The sequence below is a fragment of the Heteronotia binoei genome, chromosome 2 (genome assembly GCF_032191835.1).
Source record: "Heteronotia binoei isolate CCM8104 ecotype False Entrance Well chromosome 2, APGP_CSIRO_Hbin_v1, whole genome shotgun sequence".
Classification (NCBI taxonomy): Eukaryota; Metazoa; Chordata; class Lepidosauria; order Squamata; family Gekkonidae; genus Heteronotia; species Heteronotia binoei.
Window position 1 is genome coordinate 22,450,034 of NC_083224.1, and position 16,931 is coordinate 22,466,964.

Here is a 16,931-nt window from a genome sequence, read left to right on the forward strand (position 1 = left end):
CCTTGCCAAGGTGGGGATTTTCAAGAAGTAATTCACATGTTGAAGGAAACATACAAGTGCTTGGAGTGTGGAATGAAATTCTCAGATCCAACCCAATATAATATACATTTTTCAAAGCACAGTATAATGAAGGCATGTAAATGCTTTCGGTGTGGAAAGTACTTCAGATACAAATCACAACTCCTTGTGCACCAAAGGATCCACACAGAGGAGAAGCCCTTTGAATGCTCAGAGTGCGGGGAGAGATTCAGTCACCGTAGCAGTCTTCAACAGCATCTAAGAACCCACACAGGGGAGAAGCCTTTTGAATGCTCAGAGTGTGGGAAGAGCTTCAGTCAGAGTAGCAATCTTAAAATTCATCTAAGAACGCACACAGGGGAGAAGCCTTTTCAATGCTCAGAGTGTGGAAGGAGATTCAGTCACAGTGGCAATCTGCAAAGTCATCTACAAACCCACACAGGTGAGAAGCCTTTTGAATGTTCTGAGTGTGGGAAGAGATTCAGTTGGATTGGCCATCTTCAACATCATCAAAGAACTCACACAGGAGAGAAGCCTTTTGAGTGCTCAGAGTGTGGGAAAAGATTTACTCACAGTGGCACTCTTCAAAAACATATAAGAACCCACATAGGAGAGAAACCTTTTGAATGCTCAGAGTGTGGGAAGAGATTCAGCCACAATGGCCATCTTCAGAGTCATCTAAGAACTCACACAGGGGAGAAGCCTTTTGAGTGCTCAAGGTGTGGGAAGAGATTCAGTCAGAGTAGCAGTCTTCAAAGTCATCTAAGAACCCACACAGGGGAGAAGCCTTTTGAATGCTCAGAGTGTGGAAAGAAATTCAGTCACAGTGGTCATCTTCAAAGTCATCGAAGAACCCATACAGGGGAGAAGCCTTTTGAATGCTCAAAGTGTGGGAAGAGATTCAGTGAGAGTAGCAGTCTTTATGGTCATCTACGAACCCACACAGGAGAGAAGCCTTTTGAATGCTCAGAGTGTGGGAAGAGATTTTGCCGCAGTGGCAGTCTTCAACAACATCAAAGAATTCACACAGGGGAGAAGCCTTTTGAATGCTCAGAGTGTGGAAAGAAATTCAGTGACAATAGCAGTCTTCAAAGACATCTAAGAACCCACACAGGGGAAAAGCCTTTTGAATGCGCAGAGTGTGGGAAAAGATTCAGCCGCAGTTGCTATCTTCAACAACATCAAAAAACCCACACAGAGGAGAAGCCTTTTGAATGCTCAGAGTGTGGAAAGAGATTCAGTCAGAACGGCAATCTTCAAAGTCATCTACAAACCCACACAGGGGAGAAACCTTTTGAATGCTCACACTGTGGGAAGAGATTCAGTCGGAGTGGCAATCTAATACAGCATCAAAGAACACTCAAAGGGGAGAAGCCTTTTGAATGCTCAGAGTGTGGGAAGAGATTCTGTCACAGTAGCAGTTTTCAAAGTCATCTAAGAACCCACACAAGGGAGAAGGCTTTTGAATGCTCAGAATGTGGGAAGAGATTCAGTGACAGTAGTAGTCTTCAATGTCATCTAAGGACCCACACAGGGGAAAAGCCTTTTGAGTGCTCAGAGTGTGGGAAGAGATTTAGCCGCAGTAGCCACCTTCATCAACATCAGAGAACCCACACAGGGGAGAAGCCTTTTGAATGCTCAGAGTGTGGGAAGAGATTCAGGGACAGTAGCAGTCTTCAAAAACATCTAAGAACCCATACAGGGGAGAAGCCCTTTCAATGTTCAGTGTGTGGGAAGAGATTCAGTTGGAGTGGAAATTTTCATAGTCATCTACGAACACACACAGGGGAGAAGCCTTTTGAATGCTCAGAGTGCGGGAAGAGATTCAATCACAGAAGCAGTCTTCAAAGTCATCTACGAATCCACACAGGGGAGAAGCCCTGCAGCATATGACGTCCTGCTTTGCAGAGGCTGCCAAGCTATTCGGCCTAGAAGTTAGTCTGAAGAAGACAGAAGTTCTCCACCAGCCTGCACCCCAGGAAGATTATCACCCTCCCTGCATCACTGTGGGTGAATCAGTTCTGAAGACAGTCCAGCAGTTCAGCTACCTGGGGTGCATCATCTCCTCAGATGCCAAGATCGACAAGGAGATTGACAACAGGCTGGCAAAGGCAAACCGTGCATTTGGCCGACTGCACAAAAGAGTGTGGAGCAACAAGCATCTGAAAAAAGGCACAAAGATCAATGTTTACAAAGCGGTTGTGATGACAACCCTCATCTATGGCTCCGAATCGTGGGTTTTATACCGTCATCACCTGCGACTCCTTGAGCGCTTTCATCAGCGCTGCCTTCGCACCATCCTCAACATCCACTGGAGTGACTTTGTGACCAACACTGAAGTCCTCAAGCGGGCAGAGGTTACCAGCATCGAGGCACTGCTGTTGAAGACGCAGCTGCGCTGGGCAGGGCATATTTCTAGGATGGAAAACCACCGCCTTCCCAAGATTGCCCTGTATGGCGAACTCTCCACCGGCCATCGAAATAGAGGGGCACCAAAGAAGAGGTACAAGGACTCCTTGAAGAAATCCCTTAGCACCTGTCACATCAACCATCACCAGTGGTCTGACCTAGCCTCAGATCGCAAAGCATGGAGGCACACCATCCACCAGGCTGTCTCTTCCTTTGAGAACGCACGCATAGCTGGTCTTGAGGACAAAAGGAGATTGAGGAAGAATCGCACTGCTACAGGACCAACCCTAAATCAGACTTTTCCCTGCAGCCGCTGTGGCCGGACCTGCCTGTCCCACATTGGTCTTGTCAGCCACCAGCGAGCCTGCAGCAAACGTGGACTATTGCACCCTTCTTAAATCTTCGTTCGCGAAGCCAAGCCGAGAGAGAGAGAGAGTTTGGCAGGGCCGGATTAACAATTAGGCAAATGAGGCATTTGCCTATGGGCCCCCATGCCTTTAGGGGCCCTGGGCCAGCTTCTCCCCCCCCCCCAGTTTCCCCCCCCCGTAGCTAGTTTGCCTCTTTTTCCATCGGCCCCTTCCCCTCAGCTTACCTGCCTCGCCTTTTCCCCATCACTAACCCCCACTTCACCTGCCCCCTCCCTCGTTGCTTCTCTGATCGTCAGCTTCCCTCTTCACCTGACCCCTCCCCGTTGTTTCTGTTTTTGTCCGTTTGCCCCGCCTCCTCTCCATCTGCCATCCCCGCCCCATGGGAAACCCATCTCTGGTGTGAGAGAAAACTGCTTCCGTGCTCACCGGGTTTGCAAGGCACTTTTGGCGGGGAGGAAAGGGAAGCCATTGCAAAACTCCATCTGGGCTCTAGTTGAGTGGTGGGCTGTGAGCACAGGACACTTTCCCCCCAAGCAGAAATCCAGATTGCCTACAGCAAAAAAAAGTGAGAAAGCAAGCCAGGCAAGCCGGCTCTGTTAGGTTCGCCTGCCCTTCAGCAGCTCCTCAGCATCTAGCAGCGCCAGGCCAGCCAACTCTTTAACTCCTGGGGGGAGCTGGAGGCTGCTTTTGCTGCAGGCTCAGTCCCATAGCCAGAAATTTCTGAGTGGGGGGGCCCAGGGCATAAAAGTTTGGGTGGGGGGGCCATGGAGGCTTGGCTGCTTTTTCCAGCAGCCAGCTGCCCGGCCCCAGTTCACTCGCTCTCACGCTCTTGAGGGTGGGAAGAGCCTGGGGGGGAGCGTCAGCAGCAAAAATGGGGCCACGGGGAGAGTGGGGGAGGCAGGGAAGAGCCCGGGGAGAGTGGCACTGGGAAAAAAGGGGCCGCGGGGAGAGCGGAGGAGGCAGGGAAGAGCCCAGGGAGAGCAGCAGCAGAAATGGGGCCGCGGGGAAGGCAGGGAAGAGCCCGGGGAGAGCGGCAGTAGGGGAAATGGGGCCACAGGGAGAGTGGAGGAGGCAGGGGAGAGCGGCAGCGGAGAAAATGGGGCTGCGGGGAGAGTGGGAGAGGCAGGGAAGAGCCCGGAGAGAGTGGCAGCGGCAAAAATGGGGCTGCAGAGAGACCGGGGGAGGCAAAAAAGGGGTGGGAAGAGCCTGGGGAGAGCGGCGGTGCGAAAATGGGGGAATGCCTTTTTAGCACCGGTTCCTGCCGGCTGACACAGGAGCCCCGTGGTACAGAGTGTGTACTGCAGTCCTAAATTCTGCTCACGACCTGAGTTCAATCCCCGGTGGAAGCTGGGTTTTCAGGTAGCCGGCTCAAGGTTGACTCAGCCTTCCATCCTTCCGAGGTTGGTAAAATGAGTACCCAGCTTGCTGGGGGGAAAGTGTAGATGACTGGGGAAGGCAATGGCAAACCACCCCATAACAGAAAGTTTCAGTCTCCTCTGCATGTGAAAAACAAAGAATCACATATTGAGAAGGAAAATAGTTCTGCTGTATTAACCTCATTTCTGCAGGGAGAAGAATTTTGTGAGTATATTGAAGGGGTGATAGGCAGGGTCATAAACAAAAGACTTCTTCAGTACTGTCAAGCATACAGACTTCAAGATAACCAACGGATGATTTTGAAACAAAGTATTGGTTTATTGTAAATCCATTGTGCTCATGGTAAGACCATATTGAAAGTGATACGGTTTAACACAAGATAGCTGGCTTTAAGGGATACATCAAAGAGACACTAAAGAATGCAAGGAATTCTTGCATATACATGTGAAAAGCTACACTCACAGGCCCGGCTATCACAGGCCCGGGCAGTGACCCAGCAGGCCCGGCTATCTTTTGTGGTTCCAAACATCCTAGGTCTCAGGCTTAGGCCTGGGAATCGTCCCTGGGAGGTGTTGTCTTCAAAGCTGGTATTTCTACATTTGTTACAGTAGGTGCTAACTTGGGAATAGTTTACATAGCTTTGATATGCAACAGTACAGTAAGATAATAAACAATATAGCTTTCTACTGAGAATAAAATGTATGCTTGACATAGTTTTGCCAAGTCCAATTCAAGAAATATCTGTGGACTTTGGGGGTGGAGCCAGGAGACATTGGGGCGGAGCCAGGAACAAGGGTGTGACAAGCATAATTGAACTCCAAGGGAGTTCTGGCCATCACATTTAAAGGGACCGCACACCTTTTTTAAATGCCTTCCTTAGGAATTAATGAAGGATAGGGGCACCTTTTTTGGGGCTCATAGAATTGGACCCCATGGTCCAATCGTTTTGAAACTTGGGGGATACTTTGGGGAGGCTCACTAGATACTATACTGAAAATTTGGTGCCTCTACCTCAAAAAACAGCTCCCCCAGAGCCCCCGAAACCTCCAGATCAATTCCCCATTATACCCTATGAGAATCAATCTCCGCGTAGGGAATAACAAAGTGCTCAGCAGGCCCCACCCCCATTTCTGGCCACTCTGAAGCGAGGGATTGGCCTCTCTACTCACGAGTTGCTGCCAACTTCTTCAAAGTAACACAGACACACCATCGCAAGAGGAAGCTTTTCAATCAGCGACGGAAGCCTCCAGAGGTAGAAACGCACATGGTACTCTGGGGGCGGAGCTCCCCCCCGCCGCCAGCCAGACTCCACAAGGAGACGCCACCCGGCAGCCGGAGAGGACACAAGGTCTACGAGTCCCAGCATGCACCTCATGAAGGGTGGACTGGAGTGAATAGCAGGCTGGTGGTGGGCGGGTCTTTGTGACCCGGAGGAAGGGAGAAGCCTGAAGCCTGTGAGGGAGGCAGGCAGGGAAAGAGACATGGCGCCGTTCCCCCCCCCTCGCTTCCGGATTTTTGGAGAGCGGGGGAGGAGTCTGCTAATTCGGGGGTCCCCTGGGAGGGCGGGGGGGTTGGGAAGCCTAGCTTGACACTTTGCCCTCCCACTGGATCCAGGGAGAATGCAATGCCCTAAGGCCCTGCTGAACAACTTGTAGGACAGGGATCACAGTGTGGAAAGAAATGTGTTGTTGTTATGTTCTGAGACAACAAACTCAATATGTTTAATCTTCCTGAGCTTCATTTCCTGACTTGCTGTATTGAGACAACCTCAGTTCCAGGGTCAGAACCGGTTCCCTTGTCGATCTCAGCTCCAAGCCCTCTTGCTAAAGGCCAACCCAGTGACCCAGCAGACCTGGTGGCGGACTGAATCTAAAAATATTGGTTGCCAGGAGACATATGCCCCCCCAACTATAAGGCTTAAGGCTATCATTTAATTTTTGTAAGCAATATTTTTTTTAAAAAAAATACATAAGTGGAAAAATGTACAATTAAAACTTTTGCAAAATAAATATATATATTTTTAGTAATTAGTGTACATCTATTGTACATATTACTGGCAGTATACGGTAGATACTAAATGTAAATACAGATTCCATTTTCTCCAGGGGAACTGATCTCTGCTAGCTGGAGATCAGTTGTAAAAGCGGGCGATCCCCAGGTTCCACCTGGAGGCTGGCAACCCTAAATACAACATAAATTTTAGTTGCATTACAGTAATAATACTGGAACTTCTAATATATTTTCAAGCTACTAAAAGGTCATTAACATTTTTAACATATTGTCTAATGTTTAAGGGGGCCCACTTGTCTTCGGGCAAACTGACACAATGGCCAGTCCTCCACTGGTCCTACCATCTTACTGCACTCTCAGCAGCACTAACATCTGGTCCTTTTCAGGAAAGGTGCTGTTTCAGGCAGAGGCAAGGCTTGTGATTGCCATCTCCATAGGGAACCCAAAATCAGTCTGCAAGTGGTTTTTAGAGGCAAGCTTCTCAGTTCCCTGATAGCCTTTGGAACCCTTCAAAGAAGCCAATTTAAGTGCAAAACCATCTCTTGGGAAGCCAGTAATCTCAGATACAGTTCTGTGATTAGGTTTAACATTCTACCTACCTATTCCAAATCTCTATGTGTATATCAATTCCCTTCCCTGCCAGTGTATTTAAATAAAACAAAATTTGTTTAAGTCTCTACCTGTGCCTATCGTGCCATTTTCTGAGGGAAAATTTTGATGACTGAAGCAAACAGACAAGGCGATTGTTTTAGAGGGAAGATTATGAAAGCGGTTGCTTTGTCACACCTGCCATGAGATCTAACAGTAACAGCAGTGCCAAACTGCCTCAATCCAGCTGCCTATGAAGACCATCCTAGAGGGGAGGGGGGAATGCTGAATTTGGTACCCCCACCCTGCTGGCACTCTAGGCAACCACCTAGTTTGCCTAGTGGGGGAGACTGCCCTGGTGACCCACACAGTATCCGTCTCATGGCCAGGGCAGAAACCTGACTGGAATGGGTCCAGTGCCAGTGTGTCCTCCAGAAAGCCCTGAAGTTGTTCCATTGCCGCTCTTTCAATTACTTTACCCAGGAACACTAAGTTTTAAACTGGGCAGTAATGCAATGGATCCAATGATGATTTTTTCAAGAGCAGTGTGGCCGCTGCTTCCTTGAAGTCCTCCAGAAATTCCCATGTTCCCATGGACAGGTTGATAATTTCCTTCATAGGGTCCCATATCCTCATTGCTGGTCTTAACCAGCCAACAGAGACACGGGTCAAGCAAGTTCGTGGTCAGTCTAACAGCAGCCAGGACTCTGTCAACATCAGAAGAGGAGAGCAGGTTGAAAGAACTGAAAACAACTCAAAAACGGCCAAGGAGCCTCCAGTTCCGTCATGATCTTAGGCCTACTAAGGCCTATAGGTTCCAGAGAAGCCTGCCTAGGAATTACTATAGAAAGCCTACATCTCCCAGGATCCCTTCTGTCCTTCTGATTGGGTGGCAAGGTTTTGAAAGGAAACTAGCCCAGAGAGGGGTCGGACCTAGGAGGAGAACATAAAAGTGTTAACCGGTTTTGGGGCCACGGCCCTGAAACCCAGAACAATTTAACCAGGCAGAGACTTTTTGCTCAGAAATCCAAAGGTTTATTTATAAAAATCACATTTGCAAATGGAGAGAAAGATCTCAGGCTGAGCTGTCTCTCTGTGTGTCTTTCTTCGCTCAAGCTGTTGTTTTAAGCATTCCCGACGCAACCCCCCCCCCCCTTCTCTCTCTTCCTGTGACCAAAACAGGCCAGAGACGCAGGACTCACAATCTGACTCCTCCCGAGCGCAAAGCAGCAACCCCCCCCCCCTTTTCCCTTATATGAAAAGAATCACATCATCTCTCCTAAGTGAAAATTCCACACTAATTGGCTAACTCTAAGTTTCTCTTAAATTGGTGGGGCCCTCCTTTACAATCTGTCTACTAACTAGATAACGCTTCTCGTCCTGGCAAACTCTCCTCTGCATTCTGAACTTTTTACCTTTCGGTTCCCAAGGCAACTGTTTCTCCCCCTATGGCTCATGATGCAAGATGTTTTTCGTCCCCAGACCAGAGCCAAACTCCCTATAATATATACAGTGATTATGAGTAACATACACAATGGCCCTGCATCCAAGGCTTTCTTCTGAGTGAACAGGACTTTTGGCCTGAATTATGTTCAACAAAAGGGCCAAGCGCAGACAGGGTGTGTTCTCTCTGGGAAAGGCTGCAGGAATGAAGGCAGCAGGAGTGAGTTTGGTATTAGAGTGGCAACTGTTTAGCTAAATGCATCAGGGCTTCTGTTTATTTGCACCAACCATTACTGTTTTCATATTCACTACAGCACTAAATCTTTATCAACCACTTATTATTTTTATAGTACTACCAATGAACTTCATTTTGCTGTTCTACTGCCTGGTTTCTCACATCTCTTTGGTCACAGTTATGAGGTATTTACTAATAAGGAAAACAAGGATGGCTGGGTGCTCTGGGCCCTCCCATACAGACCCTTACCAGAGTGGTGGCAGCCAGTAGAAGGCCTTCCTGGGCCCCTGCTGTATCAAAACTGGCAGGTAAATCCCAGGGAAGATACTGGAGCAGATTTTAAAGGGATCAGTCTGCAAGAATCTAAAAGATAACTTAGTGGTCTGGGGAAGTCTCCATGAATTTGTCCCCAACAGGTCCTACCAGCCCAACCTTATATCCTTCTTTAATCAAGTGACAAGCTTACCGGATCGAGGGGATGCTGTTGATGTTGCTTATCTGGATTTCAGAAAAGTTTTTGACAGGGTTCCCATGATGCTCTTATGGGTAAACTAGAGGACTGTGGGCTGGACTCTAGGATAGTTAGGTGGATACGGAACTGGTTGGAGAACCATATTCAAAGAGTAGTTGTCAGTGGCATTTCATCTGAATGGAAGGAGGTATCCAATGGGGTACCACAGGGCTTGGTTCTTTTCAATGTTTTTATCAATGATCTGGATGAGCGTGTGGAGGGGCTACTCATTAAATCCACAGATGACACCAAACTGGGAGGAGTAGTAAACACACCAGAAGATAGAGACGGAATTCAATGAGATCTGAACATGCTGGAAGAGTGGGCAGATGTGAAGAAGATGCAATTTTAAAAGGATAAGAGCTGAGTTCTATATCTGGGTAACAAAAATTAGCAACACACATATTGGATGGGGGATATACTTCTGGGTAGCAATGATTACAAATAAGTTTGGGGTACAGGTGGACTGTAAGTTAAATAGGAGCAGTTAGTGTGATGCAGCGACAAAAAAGGCTAATGCAATCTTGGGGTGTATCAACAAAAGCATAACATCCAAATCGCATGATGTCATAGTCTGCTGTACTGCAGCAGTTCTGGAGGCCTCATTTCAAAAAGGATGTGGACAAAATGGAGGGAGTGCAGAGGAAAGCAATGAGGATGATCAGGGCCAAGAGATGAATCCCTACAAGGAGAGGCTGAGGGGAATGTTCAGGTTGGAGAAGATGAGGTTGAGGGGACATGATCAGAACCAACAACTTCCCATATACGTAGCCTTCTCTGTTGTGGCCCCGACAATAAGGAATGGCCTGCTGGAAGAAGTCAGGAAGACTCCCACTCTCTTGGCTTTCTGCAAACTGCATAATCTTGGTAAAACAGATGGACATTTATGAAATAATTAAATAATTAGGACAGCACAAGGCAACACAGTCCCTGGGCCAGAGACCAGTTCTCAGGCAGTGGCCCTGGCTGAAGGTTTCCTCTTGAGTCAGGCAGAGGAGAAGAGGCAGGCACAGCAGGTGAGGGGCTTTTGGTCACTCTGTCCAAGCAATCACCTTACCCTAAAGCTTCCTGCCAGATGTTTCTGTGTGTGTGAGAACTGCCATCAAGTTACTTCCAACCTTTGGCAACCCAACAAATGTCTTCTTATTAATAGTTATGCTCAAGTTTTGCAAACTAAAGGCCAGCATCTTGGCTCAGGCTGAGTTGGCTAAAGTTGAATCCGACGAAGACGAAGGTTCTCTATCTGAGCCGGGGTGGTCCAAGGGGAGGTGTCTAGCTGCCGGCTCTTGACGGGGTGCCATTGATACCGGCCCCTAAGGTCAAGAGCTTGGACGTGCTCCTTGAGTCCTCCCTTACAATGGAGGCCCAGGTAGCAGCCACTATTAGATCAGCCTTCTTTCATCTTCTGTGGGTGCGGTAGTTGGCTCCTTTTCTGGAGCACAATGACTTAGCAATGGTGATCCATGCTATGGTCACCTCAAAAATAGACCACTGTCATGCTCTCTACATGGGGCTACCCTTGACATTGACTCAGAAACTACAGCTAGTGCAGAACGCTGTGGCACAGCTATTAATGAGGCTCCCCCAATGGGAGCACATTCAGCCAGTGCTGAAAGAGCTGCACTGGCTACCTGTTGTGTTCCAAGTCCGTTTCAAGGTGTTGGTATTGACCTTTAAAGCTCTTTATCGTCAGGGACCTGTTTATCTGCGGGACCCTCTTTCCCCAGAGAGCACTGCATTCAGGGACAAAAAATCTGCTATCCACCCCTGGACCAAAGGAGGCCAGGTTGCATTTGACATGAGCCAGGGCCTTCTCGGTGGTAGCACCAGAGTTATGGAATGCTCTCTCGGAGACCATAAGGGCCCTGCGGGACCTTCCTACGTTCCGCAGGGCCTGTAAGACTGAATTGTTTCGACAGGCCTTCGAAGCTTAAACTAAGAGAGGGCTGCCACCTGACATCAGTTAGAGTATCCGGTGTCCAACCGTCTGAAAAGCAGAACCGCCAACATAGTAATGGTACAGCACTGTGGAATAGTTTAAATTTTAATTGTATTAATGTTTTATGGATTTTATTGACTTACTGTCTTTAAACAAATGTTGTGAGCCGCCCTGAGTCCACTTGCGAAGAGGGCGGGATAGAAATGTAATGTAAATAAATAAATAAATAAAACAGCCCTTACTTCACATCATTGAAGTCACACAGGTGGGGAACCATAAAAATGGTAAGAGTCCCAACCAAGTGCCTCTGATGCAGGAAGCTTACTGTACTTTCAAAGTGTATATTATTGTACCGTTCAGTGTACAGTAGGAGGAAGGCACTGAAATATTTGGAGCGTGGAAGAAAGTTCAGGAGCACATCAGACCTCCTTGTGTGGATTCTAACAAGATCTCTCTCTCTTTATTCCAGCAGGAGATGATCAGAGAAATGAGGAGGATGAGGAACTGGATCATCTATTGCCTGATGAAGTCAAGAAGGAAGATGTGAGAAGAAATGTCAGGATTCAAAGCAGACTAAAGAGGCAGAAAGTCGGTCACAGGGTGAAGAAGAGGGGAAAATCTGTTCCTTGCCAAGGGGGAGATTTTCAAGAAGAAATTCACATGTCAGGGAAAACATACAAGTGTTTGGAATGTGGAATGAACTTCTCAGATCAAACCCAGTATAATATACATGTTTCAAAGCACGGTATAATGAAGGCATGTAAATGCGTTCGGTGTGGAAAATACTTCAGATACAAATCACAACTCCTTGTACACCAAAGGATCCACACAGCAGAGAAACTGTTTGAATGCTCAGAGTGTGGAAAGAAATTCAGTTATAGTTTCCTTCTCAAACAGCATCAAAGAACCCACACAGGGGAGAAGCCTTTTGAATGCTCAGAGTGTGGGAAGAGATTCAATCACAGCCACAGTCTTCAAACTCATGTGAGAATCCACACAGGAGAGAAGCCTTTTGAATGCTCAGAGTGTGGGAAGAGCTTCCATCACAGACACAGTCTTCAAACTCATGTGAGAATCCACACAGGAGAGAAGCCTTTTGAATGCTCAGAGTGTGAGAAGAGATTTCATCACAGTAGCAGTCTTCATAGTCATCTAAGAACCCACACAGGAGAGAAGCCTTTTGAATGCTCAGAGTGTGAGAAGAGATTTCATCACAGTGGCAGTCTTCATAGTCATCTAAGAACCCACACAGGGGAGAAGCCTTTTGAATGCTTAGAGTGTGGGAAGAGATTCAGTCAGAGCAGCAATCTTCAAAGTCATCTACGATCCCACAAAGGGGAGAAGCCTTTTGAATGCTCACAATGTGGGAAGAGATTCAGCCGGAGTGGCAATCTTCAAAGTCATCTGCAAACCCACACAGGGGAGAAGCCTTTTGAATGCTCAGAGTGTGGGAAGAGATTCAGCCACAGTAGCAATCTTCAACAACATCAGAGAATCCACACAGAGGAGAAACCTTTTGAATGCTCCAAATGTGGGAAGAGATTTAGGAACAGTAGCAGTCTTTCAAAACATGTAAGAATCCACACAGGGAAGAAATCTTTTGAATGCTTGGAGTGTGGGAAGAGATTCAGTCAGAGTGGCTATCTTCAACAACATCAGAGAACCCACACAAGGGAGAAGCCTTTTGAATGTTCAGAATGTGGGAAGAGATTCAGGGAGAGTAGCAGTCTTATAAAACATCTAAGAACACACAGAGGAGAGAAGCCTTTTGAATGCTCAGAATGTGGGAAGAGATTTGGTTGGAGTGGCAGTCTTCAAAGTAATCTACGAACCCACACTAGGGAGAAACCATTTGAATGCTCAGAGTGTGGGAAGAGATTTAGTCACAGTAGCACTCTTCAACAACATCAGAGAACACACACAGGAGAGAAGCCTTTTGAATGCTCAGAATGTGGGAAGAGATTTGGTTGGAGTGGCAGTCTTCAAAGTCATCTACGAACCCACACTAGGGAGAAACTTTTTGAATGCTCAGAGTGTGGGAAGAGCTTCAGTCAGAGTAGCACTCTTCAAAGTCATCTACGAACCCACACAGAAGAGAAGCCTTTTGAATGCTCAGAGTGTAGGGAGAGATTCAGTCACAGTGGCTATCTTCAAAAACATCTTAAAATCCACAGAGGGGAGACTCCTTTGTATGTTCTGCGATTCACTGAGAGTGACAGTCTTCAAAAGCGTCTAAGAACCCATACAAGGGAGAAGAGCTTTGAACTCTCAGAATGTGTGAAGAAGACTGCAGATTTATACCCCATCCTTCTCTCTGAATCAGAGACTCAGAGTGGCTTACAATCTCCTATATCTTCTCCCCCCACACAACACACACCCTGTGAGGTGGGTGGGGCTAAGAGAGCTCCCCCAGAAGCTGCCTTTTCAAGGACAACCTCTGCGAGTGCTATGGCTAACCCAAGGCCATTCCAGCAGCTGTAAGTGGAGGAGTCGGGAATCAAACCCAGTTCTCCCAGATAAGAGTCTGCACTCTTAACCACTACACCAAACTGGCACTCACATTCAGTGAAAGTGGTAATCTTTAGTCAGCTGTGAACCCACACAGTTGGGAAAGCCTTTTGAATGCTCAGAGTGTGGAAACACGTTCTGTCAGAGTGCCCATCTTCAACAGCATCAAGGAATCCATAGAGAGTAAAGTTTCAGAATAGAAAGACATTCAATCATTGTGGTAACCTTCAACAACATCTAAGAGCCCACACAAGGAAAAAGTATGTAAGTTCTTAGCCTAGGGGTTTTGAACTAGGTTGTTACAATGATCTGATAGAAATGTCACTTTGTTCGGTCAGGCCATGTGTGCAATACAATGTAATGCCATGTACCAGAGATAGACTAGCCCCGGGGGTCAGATGTCTGCCCAAGGACTGGATCAGGCCCCCGGAGGGCTCCTTTCATGCCCATGAGCAACTCACTGTAATCTGCTTCCTTTTCTCGCTTCCTTCTGTATCAGAGCTTGCTTTTCCAGGCTTGCTTAATCGCACAGGAGCTATAGAGCAGAGCTTCTGCCACAGGAGGTGGTGGCGGCCACAAGCATAGCCAGCTTCAAGAGGGGTTTAGATAAAAATATGGAGCAGAGGTCCATCAGTGGCTATTAGCCACAGTGTGTGTGTGTGTGTGTGTGTGTGTGTGTATATATAAAAATTTGCCACTGTGTGACACAGAGTGTTGGACTGGTTGGGCCATTGGCCTGATCTAACATGGCTTCTCTTATGTTCTTCTCTTTTCTCCATTGGCTGACTAGCACATGAAGCAAATTATGTACAAAAGCTCACAATGCCCAGCCATTCCATGTTTTCCCTTCAGTCTTAGGCTCAAAGCATTGACCATGAAATTTCTGCAATGAATGTCAGTAAATCAAAGAGTAGGTTTGCAACTTATACACTCCTGAACCATGCCTGAACATCATACTCAAGATAGCTACAGCACAGACATTGTCTCCAGATTCTGATGCAGTCATTCAGAGCAACAGGTGTGAGCTCTCTGCATAAACAAAAATTGAATAAACAAAATATTTGAATAAACAAAATATTGCAAGAGTGCTAATCTTTTAAGCATATTTTACGTTTTAATAAAATCTTAGTGTTTGTCTGTGTCCTTCATAAAGTTTATATCTCTGCTACCTGGCTTTACATTTTATGACATACATGGCCTGGCCCGAAAAGGTCTCATATATGTCAAATCCAGCCCTCATAACAAATTATTTTGACACTTCTGTTATAGACTTTAGAAAAGACATGGACAAACCCATAACTGTAATATTAACAATATTATTTTTTGTATGATACAGAAACGAAGAATGAACAGCTTTATAATATTTCCTTTATTTATTTCCTTTATTCTTTGGTAACTGACCTCCCTTTCTCTGGATTATGCATCAAAAAATCTGGACTCAGTGTCTGTGCTGTAGCAATCTTGTGTGTGCTGGTTAAGTGTGTATCTGTAAACTGAGAATACACTTTTGATTGATGTAGATATATCCTGCAATAGAGCTCTTCACAGACATACGTTGTTCCAAACATATGCATAATTTTAGAAGCAAAAGTCTTAAGGTGGGGGTAATTTGGACCCAGAAAACTAATAAAGTTTATTAATGGCAACTTCGAAAAGCTTATCCTTCCATACAGCATCACACTGCTCCCCCACCTGTCTACGTTTGATTGGTAGGTGAGGAGCAGTGTGAATGTCCCATTTCCCCAACTGTACTGATTCACAATGTATAATGCACCTTCAGAATGTCTCCCACCTTAGAGAAACTTTTCCTGTCCATCTCCCTCCCCCCAGTCCATGGCAGATGTAGTCCTCTTCCCACTCTGAAAATACATTTCCTCACTACACTCGATCAACTTTTTTCTCCACCACCCTGATAGCATTTTTGCTTGTGAAGCAGGGTTTCTTCCCCGTTTTGAGAGGTTCACCCAAAATTGTACGCATAGATTCTTTGTGTAGAATATAATCATACGCATATATTCTATGCCATAGAATATAAACTCTCCCAAGGATCTGGAGCCACTGCCCTCGTCAATAGCTGAATCGACCACTAAATCATGAATCCTCTACAAATTCATCAGCCAACTGTGAATGACCAGACCTCCTAAATCTGCCCTTTTCTCCCACCACCTTGGTGTGATTCATCCACACTCTCCTTCAATTTCTAATCTGCAGCCATTCCTTTCCTTGCAGTTCATTCCCACCTGGAGACCTGACCTTCCACAAAGACACACATACTCCCTACGATGATTATGTTCTTGCATGGGGACTAAAAACTAGGAGACCCAGGTTCATAAATCCAACTGCCATAAAAGTTGCTGGATGACTTTGGACCAGTCACACAGCCTAATGTACCTTGCACAGGTGTTCCGAGGGGGAAAACAGATGAGTTAAATAATAGTTGAAGAAAAGCAAGGGAGAGATGCCAAGAATATAAAACTAGCACCTTCCTTTACCCTAACACGGGTGGCCAAACCTGCTTAACGTAAGAGCCATATAGAATAAACATCAGATGTTTGAGAGCCGCAAGACATGAATGTCAAATATTTGAGAGCTGGAAGGAGGGAAGGAAGGCAAATAGATGGGGGGAGGCAGAAGGGAGAGGGAGGTGGAAAGAAAGTAACTTTAAGTGCATTTGCCAAGCTGCTGGCTAGCATGGCTTGGAAAAGTTATTTAAAGACAGAAATGCCTTCTGCAAGCCAGCCAATGGGGTGGTGGGGGCTTCGAGAGCCACACAATATGTGTTAAAGAGCTACATGTGGCTCCCGAGCCACAGTTTGGCCACCCCCTGCCCTAATGTATATTTCTCCTCCCCACCTATTGCAAATGAGTTTGATGACTAGCCCCGTAGCCAGGATTTCAAATGTTGGGGGCCATTTAAAATTCTCAGAGGGTACTTTAATTAATTTAATTCTTGCCAGGGAGCTGTGCACTGCTGCTCTATCTGTCTGACCTTTGCCAGACTGTCCTTTTCAGCAGCAAGGCGCAAGCCTTACTTTCCAAAGGGCCATCTCTCCCCTCTGGTCTCTGAACAGGGAGGACCAACCTCTCGCAGTCTGCCCATTTGCTTCCCAGGCAGAGGTAGCAAGAAGGGAAGGCTGTGAGTCGGGCCCTGAGTAATTTTCCTTGCAGCAGCCAGCAAAAAAAGGCAGGAAGAGCCTGGGAACTGAGACTCAGCCTGGGAGCTTCAAAGAGGGCTTCAAAGAGCCTTTGAAACTCCCAGGCTGAAAGAATTTCTGTCTCAGCTTCAAAGAGCCTGGGAACTGAAAGAGACTCAGCCTTAGAGTTTCAAAGGGTAAGGACAGGTGGGAGGTGGAGGGGGAAAGAGCCCTGAGGGCCTGACCAAAGCCCTGGAGGGGCAGGTTCTGGCCTGCCGGCCAGATGTTTAACATCCCTGTTCTAGAGGGTTTCAGTGAATGTGCTCCCTCATGGGATTTGGAATTTCACCTGACACCAGATGGCAAGAGACTATAATTAAGCCATGGAGAA

At 46.8% G+C, this 16,931-nt stretch overlaps 2 protein-coding genes across 2 annotated transcripts; both read left to right on the plus strand.

Moving 5' to 3' along the window:
* Nucleotides 1-69: 69 nt before the first annotated feature.
* LOC132567539 (gastrula zinc finger protein XlCGF57.1-like) lies at nt 70-1,893 on the plus strand (the record flags this gene model as incomplete). Its single annotated transcript, XM_060233222.1, has 1 exon — nt 70-1,893. A coding segment is annotated over exon 1 (1,821 nt), but the record flags the coding sequence as incomplete, so codon positions are not given.
* A 7,740-nt stretch (nt 1,894-9,633) lies between these two features.
* LOC132567259 (gastrula zinc finger protein XlCGF57.1-like) lies at nt 9,634-12,980 on the plus strand (the record flags this gene model as incomplete). The annotated part of the gene is made up of 2 exons (XM_060232946.1): nt 9,634-9,826; nt 11,923-12,980. Coding segments are annotated over exons 1-2 (1,251 nt in total), but the record flags the coding sequence as incomplete, so codon positions are not given.
* Nucleotides 12,981-16,931: the final 3,951 nt, after the last annotated feature.